General features: G+C 39.4%; 1 protein-coding gene across 8 annotated transcripts in view; it reads right to left on the reverse strand.

Annotated features, from left to right (window-relative positions):
- ELAVL2 (ELAV like RNA binding protein 2) overlaps positions 1-21,023 on the reverse strand; it is an 80,465-nt gene that overhangs the window by 47,638 nt on the left and 11,804 nt on the right. For all 8 annotated transcript variants that reach the window (XM_054986747.1, XM_054986743.1, XM_054986742.1 and 5 more), the window contains one exon: positions 5,096-5,199. In XM_054986747.1, the coding sequence (XP_054842722.1) occupies positions 5,096-5,199 (104 nt within the window). The remainder of the gene's footprint in view (positions 1-5,095; positions 5,200-21,023) is intronic.

Consider the following 21,023-nt stretch of genomic DNA (forward strand, 5'->3'; position numbering starts at 1 on the left):
TTGCAAAATGATGTTTACTTGGGATGGAACAAATAACCTGGGTAACTTCTTGTACACTGAAGTATTTTATGCACACATGGGCAATAAAGTAGCTCCAGAGAAACTTCTAGATAAAAAAGCAAAGACAAATCAATGGGTTTGGCATATACTATTAAAGGTAAAGGTAGTCCCCTGTGCAAGCACCAAGTCATTACTGAACCATGGGGGGATGTCGCATCACGACATTTTCTTGGCAGACTTTTTACAGGGAGGTTTGCCATTGCCTTCCCTAGTCATCTACACTTTACCCCCAGGAAACTGGGTACTCATTTTACCGACCTTGGAAGGATGGAAGGCTGAGTCGACCTTGAGCTGGCTACCTGAACCCAGCTTCCGCCGGGATCAAACTCAGGTCATGGGCAGAGCTTGCACTGCAGTACTGCAGTTTACCACTCTGTGCCACGGAACTCATTGGCATATACTATTATGAAAGAATAAAAACAGACATATGCCTATGGTTCAAAAAGCCCAACATTCCTAGTGGTGAAAATGCTACACTAATTAAAATGAATGGGATGCCAAAACAGATTCTTTTTCTTCTACTGCTATGATTGTGCATAGACAAACTCAAACACATAATCTGTTAAATACCCGTTTCCCTAGATATGCCTTATGATGAGTGACAAGAGTAGCACGTGCTCAACCTAGTATCACTATCACTATTTTACATCACAGTCCAATTCAAAGGAAAGAGCAAAGGCCACTAAAGAGGACTTTAGTGACATTACTTTGTTGCATCCACAAAATATATGTTAAGGACTTCAGAGCCTACCAGTTGTAGAAAAGACTAGTATTTTCATGCTGAGTATTTGGAATAAATCTAGGTTCTGTCTTTTACTTCACGAAAAGATAATGCACATGCAAATTTATAAAAATCGCAGGATGGATTTTGGAAATACAAAAAAAGTGTTTTTTTCCCATTTCCGGAATGATAGTGTCTAATTAGTTATGAATTCCTCAAGATGAGGACAGTGGAAGGTTACAAAATTTTCAGTTCTTCTGATATAAACACCCTGTGATGTCAAATGCCTGTATAAAAGAAATCGATGAGGAAAAAGCAATTGAGGGGTCACAGATAAGGAATGCTGGAATTTCCAATGGAATAAAGGACTGCTTATACAATACTGAGTGGCGCTTTCTATTCACTTGGTATTAGTACCATTATAAAAGACAAACTGCTCAAGTTAAGATAGACACTTGAAAGTTTGTTGGGAATAAGGGCACATACCCTCCTACAGTTAGAATGTCCCAAACAGGAGTCTCTTGGAAGGAACTTTAAATACAAACTGTGACCTGTTATAGTTTACTGGAATAAAGGACTATACTTTATTAGATGTTCCAGAAGTAATATTGATGAAGAACCAATTTATAGTTGAAAAGGACATTTTTCCTTCACTGACGCTCTGTGACTCTCACAACTCTGGAAAACACCTAGAGATTTTGAATATAGCAGTCAGTTAAAGAGAAGCTAGCTGTGTAAGGTTCAAGAGAAACAAAAACTTCTTCAAAGCAAGGTGACAAGTCTTGTTTTTTTTTCCTTCAAAGAACAAATACAGCAACACAGGGACCAATGTCCATGAAGCTACTGTAGACAGACACAAGATCTTTCGCAAGGCAAGTGAAATTTTCAATTTTCCTTTGAGAGGCAGTATCATTCATTATGAAATTGCTTTTAACCCCACCCCCCCTTTTCTGTTCCGAAATTATTTATCTTATGGCATGGGAGATAATTTCTACAAAAATATCTCTATAGCTCCTTCAGGTACATGGAGTTAGTTCTTTATATCCAAGCCAGTTTCTCCAAAGCACAATAAGGGAAACAAATGCTAGAAATACGGTACCTAGGTATCAAATTAATTGCACCCGTTTGTAAACGTTAATATAAAAACAGGTAGTAGTACATAATGAAATGGAAGTTTTCATTTAAGGCAACAATGCGAGCTTAGCTATTCTCCTATGAACAGGTAAACTTGAATTCTCCGTTTTTCACATTATGCAACTTCAAGCCTGCATTTGACAGTTTAAACATAACTGGAGGCTGCAGCTGATCCTGCCTTTCTGAGTACCCTTAAAAGACATGTCTGTTCCCACATTCCCCTCTTCCCAGCAATCCTTTCTGACTCCAGGAATATTTCTTTTAAGAGTCGTAGGACCTACATGAACTAATACCCCGCACAAGTCAGGGACTGTAGAGAAGAAGGGATAGAGCACAAAATCACCTTCTCTGCGCTCTTCTATCAGTAAAGCTGCACATATGGAGTTGGCAGAAAGAGCAATTTTATCTCCTTGCCCCCCACCCACCCACTGGAGCCTGCCACCACACTCAGCTATTAGTACACTGGAACATGCAACCATGAGGATTAATTGCCCAAGGTTAGAAACGACTGCTGCAGGAAGGACAAGTGAAAACAATCCCATGACCATCAACACCTGCTGCTGCCAGAATACTAGATCCAACCAAATGTACTAAGTAGAGATGGGCACGAACCGAAATATGAACCAAAGTTCATGATGAACCGGGCTGGTTTGTGGTTCACGAACCAGCAGTTCATCAGAGCCCATTTCTGATGAACCACCATGAACTTTAGGCTGGTTCATTTGGTACATTTTTTGGTTCGTCACTGCAGACAGCCTGGCACCAATCAATCAGTTTCCTAAGCAACAGGGGATGGACTTCCTGCAGACCTTCTGCTAAGCCGGAAGTGACCTTCTGCTGACCTGGATGTGATGTTTTCAAAACCAAATGAACTGGTTCGTGAATCAGGGCAGGTTCGTGAATGTTCGTGGTTCGTGAAATGCAACAAACCACAAACCTCATGGTTCTTTTTCCCCCCCAGTTCGTGCCCATCTCTAGTACTAAGTGTAAGAAGTTCTTCCTTTGATGCATTAAGCATATTGCAAAACAGAAATTGAGCTTTAAATAGACACAACTGAAAGCAAGAAACGCCTTCAGTCAATTGTTTCTTTGTATCTATTTCAAGCAAAATAAATTACTCTATTTTAAAAAATCATTCTACTTTGAAATACACGATTTATCCAATGGCAAGCATTTTTACTACTTATCAGTGTGCAAAATCTCAGCATCCTACCCAAAAATGTGCAACTGTAACTTCTGCAGAATCTCTTATGTAAGCCACATCCTTAAGTTAATCAATACACAGAGAACTTGCCCTAATACACTGTCTTGCTTGAAGAATTTTCAAGTCTAATTGTTACAAGCAACTAAAGGCCGTCACACAAGCCAGTATCAGAACTGTGCTAAATTTTGTCCAATTCAAAATTGGCAGATGCAGAATTTCAACAACAGTAGTTAACTACATGTCCTTGTAGATGCCAATCCTGCAATCATTGATCAGTATTGTTACAGCTTGACTGTTACAGAAAACTTGATTTAGAGTTCACCTGCCTGCACTGGCAAATACAGCTTTTACCCCAACTCTCAGAAACTAGTGAAGGGAGAGTATCTTTGGAGACAGGCCAGGTCTTGAAAGTGCTCTGAAAGTGGCAAGATTTCACACTGTTCTGACTGACTCTGCAGCAAGCCAGTGCAAGAGCACTAACCCTCCCACGCTATTTCTCAGCTTGAAGCCTGGATGAGGAATGAGGTCCCTCTCATCAGATGTCATTAGGACTAGCACCATTTTTTAAAAAAATGCCAGCTCAGAGTGGTTTACAAAGTGTGTTGTGATTATCCTCACAACCATCACTCTGTGAGGTGGGTGGAGCTGAGAGCCCAGCTACAAGTGACACCTGACACAGGTTGGACACTTGTCAGCTTCCCTCAAGTTTTGATGGGAAATGTAGGCATCCTGGTCTTGCAGCTTTAATGGAGAGCCAAGCTGTAAAACCAGGACGCCTACATCTCCCATCAAAACTTGAGGGAAGCTGACAAGTGTCCAACCTGTGTAAGGCGTCACTTGTAGCTTGGCTCTAAGAGAGCTCTAAGAGAGCTCTAAGAGAGCTGTGACTGACCCAAGGTCACCCAGCTGGCTTAAAGTGGAGGAGCAAGGAATCAAACTCAGCTCTCCAGATTCTAATTTATATACAAAGGTTGTAAATAGCCATGCTGTCTAAAGCAAAATTAAGATTCAAAAAAACATTTTAAATTTTTTATGAAGACTAACCTAGATGACATATAACACAGCATGCAAGCTTTTGAGTTTTCCACTGGGACTGCTCTACCCAGCAGCACATTAATTATGCAAACATGGTTGGTGTTCTACAAAGGGTGTATATTAAGCCTTAAGATCACGGCCTGAACAATCCAGTCCCCTTTAGACATTTGATCTGATGGAGATCTCTGATGAACCTGAAAGCTTGCAGACTTGTTTTGTATTAGTTATAATGTCATAATGAAAAGTATTAATGCAGCTTTTGTTTTTCAACATTATACCCAACTCTGTTTAACAATAGCCCAACCACCTATTTAGATGAGCAAAAACCATCTCCAGCTGACAAATCAGGAAGAGAGAATCAAGGCAAAGGAAATGCAGGAAATTAAGCATTCATCACCAATTTCAGAACTACCTAATTTCCTCATATTCCCCAGCTACATATGTTCACATTCCCATGAAGAGGACGGTGGGTGAGTACATTTTGGAAGGAGTTAAGCAAAAAATGGCATCTACATTTAAGTGGAGAATCAGGCTACCTTTGCACAGATTGGATACAGATCCTTTAGAACTCCTCCTTCAGTAGGGGGAAGACTTCAGGCACTACTAGAGCATATTCAAGCATGCACTTATGACTCCCTACAGTAAGATGAGAATAGCTCTCAAGGAAGCATCAAAAAAGAGAAACACATTCAAGAAGGACAAGGACCCACAATGTCAGCATGACATCAGGTAAACCACCAAGTATATGGATTTCATTTTAGCATATTTCCAATAGAGATAGTAAATTCGAAAGGTTTTTCCCCTCCATATGAAGAGTAGTGGTATACCTTAGCTTGTGAGTATAGAGAAAGCCTACCTGTACCAAAGATACAGAATATATTACCTTCAGTATTTATGTTTCATGTGTGTAATCATATTACTCAGCTTTAACTTCTACATACTTTTATTGTTTTGGTTTGAAGTCTCAATCCATTCAGAGTATTGATCGCTTTTTCAGCATCCTTGGGGTCAATATAGTTCACAAATCCATATCCCAAACTCTGGCCTGATGGATATAAAGCAGAAAAGAGAAATACGGGTTATTCACTCATATAAAACAAACAGATAAGTTATTTAAATATTGTATACGAGCATGAAACTCGTGCTTCACTACGGTATTTAACTGTCTGCAGTTTTCTTTACCTGATTTTTACCTCAGAACACAGAGTCCCACAGCTGACCAATCAGAGAGGGAGGTGCAAGCAAGCAGAAGCCTGCCAGCCACACTGGAAAACCAGCCCGCATGGGGAGATTGGCAACCCAAGTGAACCTTAAGGGGAAGACTGGGAGGTGCATTTTACCTCAGGACACGTTCAATGACTCCCAATAGCAACTGCAGACTGTTCAGAATGTGGGGGGTGAGCACCAATCAGGCCACATATGCAAATGAACTCTGTGTTCTGCCTTGGGGGAGGATGAGGTATGGAATGCTATGAACCCCAATCATCCCGCATATGCAAATGACCTTGAATGGCTGGCCCAATAAGGGAAGAGTGGCTGAGCTGGCAGTAGGCAGGGATGCAAGCAGGCAGCAGCCTGCCAGCCACACCAGGAAGTTGTATCCCTTTGGGAAAACACATTTTACCCTTTTTCACCCCCTTAGCGGGTGGATTTATTAAAATCCATTCTTAATGGGTGTTTACATCATGAAAGGCATGTTTCCCCCAAATTTCATGTTTCTAGGTCCAGGAGTTTGGGCTTGGTATTGATGAGTCAGTCAGGACATTTTGTCTTTATAGAGAGAGATTTGTATATTGGGCCAATTTCATTAAGAGATCATTTTTGGTAACTCGCTTATTTTATAAATAGATTTGAAACCAACTTCCAATTAACATTAAAGTTAAGTTTTATTATACTGTATCATACAACTCTGTTCAACTACAAGTAGTGCATCCTATTCATGCAGGCATTTTCCAAAGACGCAAGAGACTCTTTCACTAGTGTAATGAACCTTACATCAATGGAACCTGCTGCCTTTCAACAAAATTGTAAGGTGCAACCCATAGTCTCTTGAGAAAAGGAAGGGTCTGCTGGGGTAACTTGTATAAGGGAATCTGGCAAAATCACTCTCTATCAGTGTAACATCTACAGACTGAGAAGAGTCTGATATGATCTCTTCGGCCTAAAAGAAGCTGCTTTATTTTTCTCCCAGCTTTGCAAATAAAAAGCATTGTCACATTTTGAAATGACTAAACACTAGCTAAAAAAAAATAAAAGCCCCCAAACCCTTGTAAACTGGTAACCAAAGTTCTCCCCTTAGATAACATACACATGCTCTTGATAACTTTTTTAGATCATATAGAAAATGCTTTACTACTGTATGATAGCCAATACTGTGTTGGTGATCAATACGATCCCATGATCATATTGATCACCAATACGATCAATACGACCCCATTACGACCCCCATTAAGACACTTTGACAAACTCCCATGACATACTCCTCCTCCAATATCTATACCTGCCACCAACTATGTTATTTCTGTTGTTATAAACAAGTGTATACTTATCAATTTAGTGAATATGACTAATCATACTGTTTCAAAAAGCTAACAGAGACTATCAGTCTTTATTTTTCATCCTATAAGTGAGACATACAAGATTCTACAAGCAATACTTGTCTAATAAATAGCAGTACAAAATGCATGGTTGTAATGCCTCTAATTTAAACGGAATACATTTTGTTCTGAAACCTCTGCAGAGGCAACTGACTGCCAATAGAAAAACAGACGGAACTGGGACAGGTGCTGAGCAACTGGAAAGACATTTTATTTCATTCATATTTCTCACAAACCAAATACCAAACCAAGTTGGTTTGTAGCAGTTCCAGAAAAAGAGGTAATCCACTTTCATGCCCATCCAGCTGATTATTCTCTCCCTAGACTCCAACAAGTAATCAATCTTCAGAAGATAGTTAGAAATTCAAACCCTGCCAGAAATGGTTTTAAACCAGATTATCCAACGTCCTCCTATAGAGCACAAAGCACTAAGTAACACAGAATATTACATTCACACCGTAGACATGCAAACAAAGCCCAGGATTTGAACAGCTAAAATGACCTTCTACAACTCAGGAAGACCTAGTTTCAAATTCAAATGATGAAAAAGCTCTCCTTATAAAAGGACAAGGATAAAGTAGACAGGTAATCTTCCCTGATGGGAGTATTTTTAAGAGTTTTAGCCATGCGGCAAATCCAAATAAATTTACTGCTGTAATGGAGATGTGAATTCATATAATCTTTTAGAATACAATTCTGTCCAAAAAGTCACAGATAATATTGACCAGAAATGATCCATAGGGGAAAGAACATTGGAGTTACTTAAAAATTCTATAGTTATAGCTTTACAAGTTCATATATAGCAACTAACTGGAGTGCAGGACACATCTGTGCGTGAGCATGCTAGTTCTGAGAAGATCTGGAACTTCCTTGCTCTTTGCTTTCCCTGATATCACAAGCCATTTATCTTCCACAGCACCATGTTCCTTCAGCTCATCTTAACTTAAAGCAGTAATCAGTGAGCATTAAGTACAAAAACCCATTTCCTCCCTCCCACCCACAAAAGGACACCAGCAACATTTTGAAAGTTGCTAAAAAAGGAAAGCAACAGCAATATGGCTGACAAACAACCTTCAGCCATCAGACAATATTTCACATAGCAAGTTGAATGTTTAGAAACAGCAGTTGACAACGATGCTAGGAATTATCCATGGCTGCTTCTGCAAACAGAAAGCATTTTTGCTCTAGTCACGGAGACTGTGCAAGAATGAAGTGGGCAACTCTGTCAGACTTTACCCTCCAGCAGCAGCCCTCTCATGTGACATATTGTTCAGGTGGGTCTATTGATCCGCAGCAGTAGCCTTTTGTGGGAAAGGAGGTGCTGAAAGAAATCACTTCTACCAACTTGTTCCAATTGCTGAAGCCTGGATCCATCTCTATAACCAACATAATGCCTACACCATGGCATATTACACATACTGACTACACCAGTCAATTGCTGAACAGAAGCTAAACACGATTTTCAAGATTCAAAGAGATGATTCTTTAAAGAGTGTTGCCATAAAGAACATGTAGCAGGAGAGAAGCTAGTGAAAGCCTAGCTTTAAGAAGCTTTAGAAGAGATTAACTTCCATAGGACGGTAGTGTTGTAATGCTAAAAAAGAGATTTCAGGAACAAAACAGACATTAAAGTAGCAGCAAGAATCATAATTCATGACCATAATTCATGAACTCCAAGCACCTGGGGCTGGGGGGAGATGATGGAAGCTTTTGATTTTTTTTCCACTTTGAAAAATATACATTTGAGTAAAACCAGAACTAAAAATAATTATATTTTTCTGCTTTAAGAACAACATTTAATTGAATTCTGTATTACCATGAATGGAGGAAATGTATCTTCCCTTCTTCAACAGAATCCTTAAGGTCCCTAGAAAATCACTCCCAGGAATTAAGGAACTGCAGACATACTGGAAAATTTACCTGAATATCTCTGTGTCTCTCTCTCTCTTACATACAGGGCTCATTTTGAGGGGGAACGTGCAGGAACGCAGTTCTGGTAGTTCTCCAAAAAGGTCACATGTCACGTGGCCCCGCCCACCTGATTTTTGGTCATTTGGGGCCTGTTTTGCCCAATTTGGGCCCAAAACAGCCAGGATTGGTCCTGAAACAGCCAGGATTAGGTCTCTTGACAGGTGGTAAATCATTCTCCCGCTCAGCAGCGGCCCAATTCTGACCATTTTGGGCTCCTTTTTGGCCATTTTCAGCCCCCTTTTGCCATTTTGGGCTCAATTTTGGCCCTGAATGGCCAGGATTGGGTCCAAAACAGCCAGGATAGGTGATGTCAGAGGGTGGGGCATGTGCAAATCAGTTATGCTAATGACACACCTGGTGATGGCAAGGGGCATGGCATATGCAAATGAGTTCCTGCAGCTCTTTTTCTATGAAATGACCCCTGCTTTCACACAAGCTAGTTCCTTCTGGTCTGGAAGGTCGGGGGCAATTTTTGCTTATTTTACCCCTATGCTGCATCCCATTTGTTTAAAGGCCCTCCAAAACTCAGGAGCTACTTTTCAGAAGCCTTAGACCCAATTTAAATGTGCTGACAACAGGACACTTAAATTAAAAGGGGTTGTTAGCCACACAAAGCAATTACGCATACGATATTGGCATGCTGTAGACCTGCCACTCAGGCAAGCATTATGCTGGTGGGCTGAACACACACAGCTGCTTTACAGGGATAGCAGCCCAGTTTGAACAAGTCGCACAGGTAAGCACTCCTGCCTGCCTAACTAGCAACATTCTGATCAGACCTTAGAAGACTACAGTGGGAAACGAGGGTGCAGCCAAAATCTCATCCGTGATATGAGCTCATCTCACAATAGCCAAGGAACCAATTATATTTAATTTTAGTAACCTAAAAATGGTTTGCTGCATTTATGAAATTTAGAAAGCATAAACAACTTAATATTAAACAATGATTATCAATCCCCTCCCAACGTTTTTAAACACAGAGAAGCAATATATAGTCGAAGGCTTTCACAGCCGGAGAACGATGGTTGTTGTGGATTTTCCGGGCTGTATAGCCGTGGTCTTGACATTGTAGTTCCTGTCGTTTCGCCAGCAGCTGTGGCTGGCATCTTCAGAGGTGTAGCACCAAAAGACAGAGATCTCTCAGTGTCACAGTGTGGAGATGTTGGCAGGTAATTTATATCTACTCAGGAAAGTGGGTTTGGGCTGAGTCATCCTGTAGGAGTTTCCCAGGGTGTGGAATGCTAATGGAGGGAGGCGTCACAGTATCCTGAGGAGCTGCTGGCAAAATGTCAGGAACTACAATGCCAAGACCACAGCTATACAGCCCGGAAAATCCACAACAACCACAGAGAAGCAAGCTGTTGCACACTGAAGTACCAGGCTAAGCATCTTGGAAGAAATAGAAGAGAAAAATTAGGAGTAAAAAATAGAAACCATCAACACTGAGAAATGGCTTATTGTTTATTACTTAATCAGTCTCCTTTCCATACAGTAAGCATTACTGTAATGCAAAAACCCAAAATATTTGTTTACCATAGGTGCATGTGGGATGAGGGTACATATCAGAAGGAACTAATCGTCTTCCAAACTGCTTCCAGTTCTATGAAGAAGATGAAAACCCTACAAATGCCTCAAACTGAAAGCATTAACAAGGGAATAGTATATCAGGATGCAGAGTTAAACCGAAGCCTCAGTAGCGCATCTATCACACAAAGTAAAGGGAAGTGCAAAACAGTTAACCATATCATGCTATCTAGGCAACAAAGACATCTTTGAGAACACTCCATATCAAGATTATCTCTTTAAACAGAATCAGATCATGATTCTGAGTTTTCATTATCCTTTCCCATGAACTTGAGAGCTTGAAACAAGCTTGCTTACTTTTTTTTCACGTTCTTTGATTTGGTGTATGCATTTCTGAACAGATCATTTTCCATACAAGACGGAAGAATCCAAATGAGGCAAGAATATTTGAAATGCGTACATGTCTGTAATAAACAAATTGTGAAGGTGTATATACAATTATTAGAAAATATTTGAAAGATTTGCAATTTTTTAAAGCATTTCACGCATCATTCCAAAGACAGAATGTTTCATAAGAGGGCTTTCCTTCCCATTTTTTCCAAAAAAAAAAAATCCCATTTGTAAAAATTGATAAAAATCCTCAAAGAAAAAAGCCCCCCTACCCAAAATGTTTTCCATGAACTTTTCATTCCCACTCACCAGCTAATTTTTCTACAATGTACATTCTCAATGGAGAGATTATCTTTTGACAGGATGTAGTCCTGTGGAGAATGACTGATTTTATGCAACAAAAATGCAACTGTATAAAACTTTTCACCCCAGTTATATTTGGCAATTAGAACTGCCAGTATAGATGTCTGGTAATCTCTATCCTTTCCATATACTTTAAAGCACAATTTTTAAATTGAGAGATTTCACTTGGGTGCCGTTTTAGGATAGAGTTTAGATTGCTTAACCTTTTAAAAATTATTCCTAAAAAAACAATGAAGCACTCCAAATATTTGTACCACCTATGCATGAAATATCGATTGCTGGCATACATGTACTATTTCCTGCTTGAACATTATAATACAAAGTAGTATAAACCTCAGGAGATCCCATACCATCCCTAATTCTTGCCTCTTCTTTGCCCCCCCCTCAAGATTATCACTTTCTCTTCTCCCCGCCCCCTCCCCATCAATGCTTTGCTCTCCAGCTAGCCTTAAGTTTTTCTTAAAAAGATGTTATCTATATGAGGTTGTCAGGCAACCCTTTAATGACAACTGTGATCTCACAACCATCTATCTATAGCCTCCCTGTGATACAATTTTGGTCAACAGGAAACATAAATACATCTTCTCAAACACTGGGACAATCACCGTCCTAGGGAAATTCAAGTTCTTGACGGTATTTGTTAAAACACTAATACTATTTTGCTTGTATTCAATGATTCCTTAAGGTTTCTTTTGTAATGTCGATGTATTTCTTTTGTAACTTTCCCCTTTTCTGCAAGATTATTTTAATTGCCTACACAACACAACTGAAAACCTGATCAGAGAGTATCAAATATCCAGTTTAGTTCCATAGCAACTGTAGCATACCTTAATTTGTATCAGAACTACAGCACCCATAAATGGGGTTTCCTACTCCCATAACCTGCTGTTTCCCCAACCTCCAATATGTCCCTCTCCAGAAACTGATAATATATTCTGAAGACCACCAAGGAAGGCCAGGGTTGCAATGCAGAGGCGGGCAATAGCAAACTATCTCTGAATGTCTCTTGCCTTGAAAACCCTACAGGATCACCATAAATCAGCTGTGACTTGACAGCGCACACAAAAGAGTTTCAAAAAAGGGTAAATATGACCAGAGAGAGGGAGATTCTTACCAGATGGAAAAACTGTGGGCAAATTTAAATAGATGACTTACCCAATGCCATACTCTCAATCTGACATGCATTTGAGAGCCAGTCCTATCTCTTCCAGAGATTGTATCATGTTTGGCACTTAATCCTCAACTTTGCATAATTCACTTTTTTAAATAAAGCGGATTCTCAATATCGACCAATGGTGCAATTTTAGACAGCTGCTTGTATTTGCCATTGATAATTTTGCATGCAACAATTCCAGCAGCGCCCTAGACTCTGGCAGAGCTGCTCACAACTCTGTCTCATCTACCAGTTAAGATATGCTTATGGGTGATGTGTATGACTGTCCTAGCAAGGCTAAGGTTCTGTTTCTGTTAGTGCAAGAACCCAGCAACAGTATGGCAATTTAATGCTGAAGGTATGCGCTCAGCATTTGTACAACATCCAACAAGCCCCCCCCCCCTCCAAATTCCAACTAATTTTTTAGAGAGAAACATGTACAGAGATTTGTTAAGAGTTATGAAACAGGAAAAAAGCTACTGGAGATCAAGGAAGGAAGACCAGAGGAGTCAAATTAAACCAGAACTGCCCAAGCCACATGGAACCCCTTTTAGTATATTTATCCAGTTTGGGAATGAGAGTTGTTGATTGATAATCTCTCTTTTCCTACTCCTAATCTGGTTCTCTTTCCCAGTTTAGAAGTGCATGAATGCATGAAGGTCCCCATTAGGGAAAAAAGTAGGGTATAAATGAAGTAAATAAATAAGAGTCACATGAAAAATACATACCATAATTTTGCAAAGGCTCGGTAACTATAAAACTATTCACATACAGGCCACCATTCCAATCTCACCCAAAGTGGAAGATAAATTAAATCTAAGTCTGTACCTGCAGAAAAAACTTACGTCAACTTCCAAAGTTAACATTTGAGTTGTTAAACATTTGAGTCAATACAGTATTAAGCAGTGTACAGATACAGAACCAAGTAAACAATGGTATATTTCATTTCATTCTAGCCAAATACAGCAGATTTGGGATATAGCATACATTCTTGATGTGAATTTCCATAATTACATATTTATTAGTTAACAAAAAAGCCCCCAAGTAAAGCAGTGAACTCCAGAAGATGAAAACAAACAGCAGTTTGTGACCATTTTTTAAAAAAGGAAGTGTTCCAAATGCGGACTGTAGTTGAAGATTCTATTTCAAAATCTTTACACATCAAATAAGTAGTTCACATATTACTGAAGTCACCATTCCAAACACATTTAATTTTAAATAGCCGAAGAATAACCATAGCATACCTCGAGCATCCTTATGAAAGCCACTGGGACCAAGAAAGGTCACACAACACCAAGCAACTCTGCTGAAACACTGAAATCATATGCAGAGAGGTATTCTGATGTCTGAAATTCACCCCCTTCCCTCCATATTCCCATTATGAGAAGAGGTGAAATCATATATGAAACTCCACCTAAAATGACACTTGAGAACGAAACGCTGCAAGTCCAATGGTGCAATTTTTCCTCACAGCTTTAATCTAATTCTGCTTTTATCTCTTGCTGCTGGAGAGCAAAACCAAACCTTAATGCATAATAAAAGCCAAAGTACCCATGCTCCATTTTACAGAAGATTGGAACAAGGTATAAGACAAGCATTATGGTACCTGGTTTAATGATGCTCCCAGCACAGGAAAACAGCAGGAAGGGACAATGACAGAGCACGCACGATACCTTTCCTGGACTAATTTTTCAAATGCTGGAAGCAAGCTTTTCAAGTTATACAGAATGCCTTCAGGCACAGAGCTTTAAATAGCAAGAGGTCTATTTCCTATAGCCATTATTTTCATGTTTGAAACTGGAAGGAGCCCTTTTGACAGAACGGAGTACAGTGTTAGAAATGGGAACTCATATTTCAGAAAACTTTTGCACAGTCCAAACCCTAACAATTTAGTATGGTTTCAATTAACCATTTCAGGAACAGAATAGAAACTGATTGGAAAAAAATTACAGTGCGATACTATGCAATTGTACTGAAAGTACTAGAGAACAGCCTGGTTCCAAGACTCACCTACACTTCAGAATTAAATCCAGAGTCAAACAAAAGACTGAAAACTAAGAAAGTACATTTTCTTGTTCTAGCCACCTCAATTGTATTTCTAAAGTTCTGTAAGTAACTGTTCAATCTCCACATACATAATGCAAAATTTAAGCTACTGAAGCTCTGGTCCATGCTATTCCAGTGTCGTATGAACAGAGAAGCCATTTTTTAAATGCAGTTATGCAATACAAATATTACCTATCTGTAAAATTATCATTCACAAATGTTGAATGGTTCGCTAAGCTAACAGTAAGCATTACAAGTTGAATGTATCCCCTCCCTTCCTACTACAACCCATGGAGGTTGAAGTATCTTCCAAAGCAGCATTAAGTATAACAAAAGCAGAGGCAGCCACACATTATTGTTCCAAATATTTTAAACAAAGAAAAAACAAGTAAGATACTTAGTGCTTCTAAAGAAAGCACGGGTGGATAAAACACAGCATCATACTAAGAGGTTGCTCTATTACCCTGTTTCATACATTATATAGTCATCCAAAATAGTTCTCTATGGAAGAGTCTTCATATGGCTACAAGCTGGTAGGCTGTTAACAGACCACATTAAAAAATCGATTGCCAACATCACACCCTCCTGGTAGCCCCAATGGCCTTAAAGCAGTACTCTGTTAAAATGCTATTTCACCACAGTATTCTATGTTATACCTCTCCTGAATGCTTTGCAAATAGTAGTCTTCCATATTCAGCTGAATCCATACTTCTCAAAGTGGATCCCTCTTAAGGAAAGCCGAGGAGTTTTATAGGATGTATAACCTCCTCTCTGCTGCCACTCCCTCCCCAATCAGTTCAATGTTGTGTGCTCATTTTGAGCTGTCTTGTTTCTCTATAGTAGTGGCAAGAAGGTCACTCAGGAGTGACCAGTCCCTCTCCAAGCAATTAAAATTAGCTCTGCCCTTCTCCCGGTGCTGCTTTAATTGCCTCCTTATTCTTTCCTTTAAAGCTACTGCAGCAGATTTGGTATGAAATAGATGGAGAAATACACATGCATGCACCTTTGCTTGGGATAGAAAGATAGCACCAACAACCCACAAGCAACCTTTCTCATCCATCTCCTTTCCTCCTCCTTCATGTGTGCACACGCTCCCGCACCCAGGATGGGAACAGAGCATTCTACTGACTTTCCCCCTGCATCAACGCTAGTTATTTGCTTCTTCCAGGGAAAAGAGACTTAAGCATGTATTTTACTCTACAGGTGAAGTTACAACTGGGGGTGGGGGCTGCTTGGAGAAAACAGCAAATGAAAGGTTACTCCATATGGGCACTGCAGACCTACAATGAAATACTGTAATTCGTATAATAGCTGACATTTTGTGACTAGCTCCATTCACCCCATTCTGCGGGACCACCTCTCCCCATATGAACCCCAGAGGACTCTCCATTCTAGTGAGAAACATCTGTTAAAGGTCCCTGGCCCCAGGGAGGCCCGCCTGGCATCGACCAGGGCCAGGGCCTTTTCGGTCCTGGCCCCAGCCTGCTGGAATGCTCTGTCTGAAGAGACTAAGGCCCAACAAGATTTGTTATCCTTTTGCCGGGCCTGCAAGACGGAGCTGTTCCACCAGCCATATGAGTGGTGCTAGGCGGAGCCCCCCCCCTGGCCGGTTGATGAGGGACTGGGCCCTCCCCACCACCAATACCCCTATTTTTAAAAACTCATTAACGCAGAGGTGCTCTGAAGTTGTTTTAAATTTGATTTTTTTCCATTTTTTTTAAAAAATCAGTCTTTGCTCAGTAAAACAGTCCGTTGGGGGAGATAGTAATCTTTACTTAACACAAACTTCTTGGGTTGTACTCACTGCTTCAAATGTCCAATTCTGTCAAATTCCGTTCCCGAGGCTTGGGGAACAACGAGCCTATGTCAATTTAATGACTCCAGAAGCTGCTGCAGAGATTTTAGCTGCCCTTCTCCGAGGAGGATCTCAAGGCTTGGGAGGAAAGCCCTTTATTCAGAGCCTCCCACCCACTGAGACCCTTCACTCTCGGGGCTTCAAGAGTTCCAGCCCGATTTCTAGCTGAAATCAGGGGGCTGTGGGCGATCTATGCACCCCGCCAGCCACCTCGGATGATCCGGAGCTCCGGATCACGACGGTCTCGCCATTACCCCAAACCGGAAGGTTAAAAGGGGGTATATTTTACTATATTTTATTGGAGTAGTATAGGGTTATAGTATTATAAAGTTAAGAGTAAGATAGCATATCTATATGGGAAGTAGTAAGGTTGAATAATAAGGTTCTATAGGTAATGATATTTTAGTGATGTAATAGAAATAGCAGAAGTCTTTTAGTTAGTATATATACCTATTATACACTTATATATATTTTTATACTCTTAATTTAGATAAGTATTATATTAAGATAGTTAATACAATTATATAGATTGGATTAGTATATATTATATAGTTATATATTATATATACTATTATAGACTTTAAGAATTTATAGTATATATTCTTTAGGTTAAGTTGGGTATGGAAAACTGTTGGGAGTCACTAGAAAAGGGAGGGGGTATGTAATGGGATGGAAAATGATAATGATTATTATGTTTATGTTTGTAAACCCATCCAATAAAAATTCTTTAAAAAAAAATGAAGTTGTTTTAAATTTGATCAGTAGAATTTTGTGCCACTATGTTGATATTTATAATTGTATTTTAACTGTGTAAATTGGATGTTTTAGAATTGTTAACTATAATAACTGTTTTATATATTTTAACCTTTACGTATTTTGTAATCCTCCCTGAGCCTGCTGGAAATGTGGGGAGGGTGGAATAAAAACCTTAAATAAATAAGTAAATAAGTAAATAAGTAAATAAGTAAATAAGTAAATAAGTAAATAAGTAAATAAGTAAATAAGTAAGTAAATAAATAAATAAATAAATAAATAAATAAATAAATAAATAAATAAATAAATAAATAAATGCTGTGACTTTTAACTGGCAAGGCTCTTGAAAATAAATTAAGCAGGTCCCAAAAACGTATTGTCTGCCCCCCCCGCCCCACTCCATACAATGCAATGGCATTAGATATGGTTAACAGCAAAAAGAAAACATAGCCTGGTGATGTGTGTTTTGCACTTTTCTAATCACTGTCCCTAGAGTAAGCAGCAAAGCTGGGTGGGTATTCTTACCTCTCTCTCAGCTATCCCCTCTATTTATGTGTTTTAAACAGAAGTATCCCTTAGGAGAATAGACAATTTTTGCACTGGAACTGCCACAACAAACCACTGGGCTCTCCTACAAATCCACACCCAAGTCCAGGAAGATTTTGCCCTCCGTCCTTATCCAAGTACTAGGAATGGCAATGCTAGTTCTGTGATCCACTACCACAAAACTTCATACACACACCCCATTGCTCACAGCAATCAATGGTGACAGATGTCAGCAGGTCATTATTGATTCCCAACGTTTTTGTGCTAATTCAAATGTCAAAGGATATACAGAGCTCTCATTAGTATGCGCAAACCCTAGACATCACTATTCAAAGTGATCTGAATGCATATTATAATTACGGAGTGGAAGGCTCAGAGATCACTGGCAAAAAAAAAATTACTCTAGGGGGATTCTACTGAAACAGTGTGTTCAAACCAATACAGCATTTCCAGGAACAGATACCCTGGGAATAAAAACTATTCTTTAATTTTCGGATTTAATAGAGACTGCTGTTCATGGGTAGTGTGCCATTGCGATACCTCCTTTAGTTCATCTGAATTTTCTTTGCATTCCCAATGTGTACTCGCATACAGCTTTTTTGCAGTGGTTCATACATCCCATTTGCACACAGGATTGTTGCAAGATCCTTTTTGTTTGTTCTAGTTTAGTAGTATTCAGGTATCAATACATGAATCTGTAAACTACAGCACAAAACTTTGCATGATCATATACATGATTACATCCAGAATACTTCTTTGCAGTGGTTTATCAATGCACAAGGTATTCAAAGGGGAAAGAGACAGTTGATATTGTTAATCAACTACATGCTCCAAATCTGAAAATTTAAAAATCCTCAATCTAGCATTAAGGAGCGTAATACAGACAAAAATCTGGAACAATAAATCAAAGGAGTGAGGGCAATTTATAAATACAGTTTACATTTGGGACATTATACTTCTATGCCCCTGTTCATTATGCCAGCTCATAGCTCCCTCTGGTGGTGTATATAGTTAACCCTTTTGCAACAGACTATGGTTTCTGATTTCTGTCACTGAATGTACACTGGATACATGCAATCTTCTGTTTAACACAGGAAGGAACTCTATTAAAGAATTTGTCTAAGATGAGCCATTTTAAGCATCTAAGAATGCCTCCATGAACTAGCCTGTTTGCTTCCACAATTTTGATTTAATTTAAAGTGCTTGTTCACATCTAAAAGGACCATATTCCCCACTGTTAAATGTATACTTGAGTACAATCCTCTGATCACCACTTCCTTACTGTACCCTCTCACATACTATTTCTCTTCTGCCAGTTTTGGATCACTGGACAAGTTCTGTGGAACAGTCAGATGATGTCAAGAGCACAGAGTTATTCCCCCATTTTTAGGAAGGTTTATAAATTGATCCCGTTTCAGCAAGCTAGTGTTTAAGTTCGTAGGAATAGTTGTAGGTAGTCTGTAGTGGCATTTTACTGCATTGGTATGGCTTGTTGTTTGACTAATTTTATTGATTTTGTGCTTGTTGCATTCTGTTAGCTGCCTCGAACCCCTAGAAAAGGGGGGAGAGATATACATTTCAATACTACAGGTTAATTATCTTGAAATGAAAGATAACTAATTTCTGGGAGAAAGTAAAGGACCCCAAACATTACGAAACACCTTCATCGTGGATAATAGTAAGAGTTCTCTGCAACTTATATTTGAACCTTGAGCACCGTTCCTAGTTGTCTAAAGGTAGGACAGTGTTGTATAGTGGTTAGAATACTGGACTAGGATCTGGGAGACACAGGTTCAATTCCCCAACCTGCCATGGAAGCTTGTGGGGTGACTTTGGGCCAGTTACATACTCTCACCCTAACCTATCCCATATGGTTATTATGAGGATCAAATGGAGGAGAGAACAATGTAAGCTGTTTTAGTTCCCACAGGGGAGAAAGGGGAATGGGTATAAACGAAGCAAATGAAATAAATAAACCATATTCAAGGTTGACATGTCATGATATTGAATTATTGTATTTATTCAAAAGCACGAAGACCACCCCCTAAAAAGAGGTTATATGTAACAGCAGATGACTCTGAATTCAAAGTGTCCCCTCCTAAAACAGGTAGCAATATAAACAAAGTTTTGTTCAGAATTGTAATCAATACACAGTAAGCAATATAGACTAGAGAAGAAAATTACTTTCACTTTTCCCACTTTTTTGCATTATAACTCTTCACAAATAGCATTGGATCAAAATTTAAAAAGCAACACACTGACTTATTTACTCCTTACCCCCACCCCCTAAGCTAAACTACTAGTCAAAAACAGATAATGACTGACAAATGGCAGTGTATCCTAAAGAGAATTACATCCTTCTAAGTCATTTGAAATCAGTGGGTTTAGAAGAGTATAACTCTCCTTTGCAATGCACTGTTACACTGCCCGCTGCTTAGTCACACAATGCTTTCTGTAAGCCAGGAAGGCACGCTTTTCCAAGATAATGTTGTATCACCAGTCCGGCAGGGATGTCTCTATCCTTCCCTATCAGAAACGAACAACAGTTATAGCTAATGTTGTGCTACACTGCTGTAAACTCTGTGGGCTTTGGGGTTTCTCTCTCCTGGAAAAAAAAAAAGCTGAACTACTAGGCTGCTCTTGCCTGAAGCATAAGGGAAGTTGCAAAAGCTGGTGTGAAGAGTTCTGAGATAGCAATATGGATCAGTACTAGTAGAGAAACAAATCCACCCCTACTATACTTACCACTTTGTACCATTTGCAGGCAAGGAACTGCAGTTTCCAAAGCTAGCATATGTCCATCCCACCCTTCCCACCCCCTCTTTCATCCCCTTAAAGCAGTCCGTAAGGCAGTGTTTGCCAGACACTGTATCTTTGCAGTGATACTCCTCTCGGCTTGTAAATGTGTTTACATGCTTTCTCCAATGCTCTCTGTGTGCACAGTCAATCACCTTTCACATCAACCTCCCACTGTCTTTGCATGGCGCTGCTTGGCAGATTATACACACCAGAGTAGAAGTTGAGTCTCCCCCCCACCTCTTTTTAACAAAAGCCAAAAAAAGGTTAAAAACCTTGCCTTCCTTGTAAGTAAATACAATATGTGATATTTAAGTGGACAGAAATCCATTCAAGTCTAACTTGACAATCTTTTTTTAAAAGCAAAATTCAGTTTGAATTCACACTAGAAAGTTATCGTTACTGTCTATATTACTAACCTGCAGCCTACAAAAGATTCTGCCACAAAAAATGTTTTGATGCCACAAGACTTTTTGTTTCTGCAGCAACAAACTAACATGGCTCTCTCTTGTATTTTTATGAGAAGTTGTTATATATTATAGTCTATAATATGACATTGGTAAAATAAGATACGTTAAGTATAACACAGCCTCCGAGGCAAAAAAGGATAGAGGTTTTAGTTCCAGATGGGTGTTTTAATGCTTTGGATTCCTTTCCATTTTGTGGATATATACAAGACCGAGAGAAAGCTTGGAATTAAACTCAGTTACTCTAACCTGGGCATTTAAACAAGTCATACCATGTGTGCTAGTAACGTTCTTCTGTCACTGGGTTCTCTTATTTACCTCCTATTTCTGTTTTAGAATGTTTTTGGTCACTGGACCAGTTCTGTGGAACAATCTTCCCTGGCAAGGTGCAGAGAGCAGTTCTGTCTC

Source organism: Eublepharis macularius, chromosome 8 (genome assembly GCF_028583425.1).
Source record: "Eublepharis macularius isolate TG4126 chromosome 8, MPM_Emac_v1.0, whole genome shotgun sequence".
Classification (NCBI taxonomy): domain Eukaryota; kingdom Metazoa; phylum Chordata; class Lepidosauria; order Squamata; family Eublepharidae; genus Eublepharis; species Eublepharis macularius.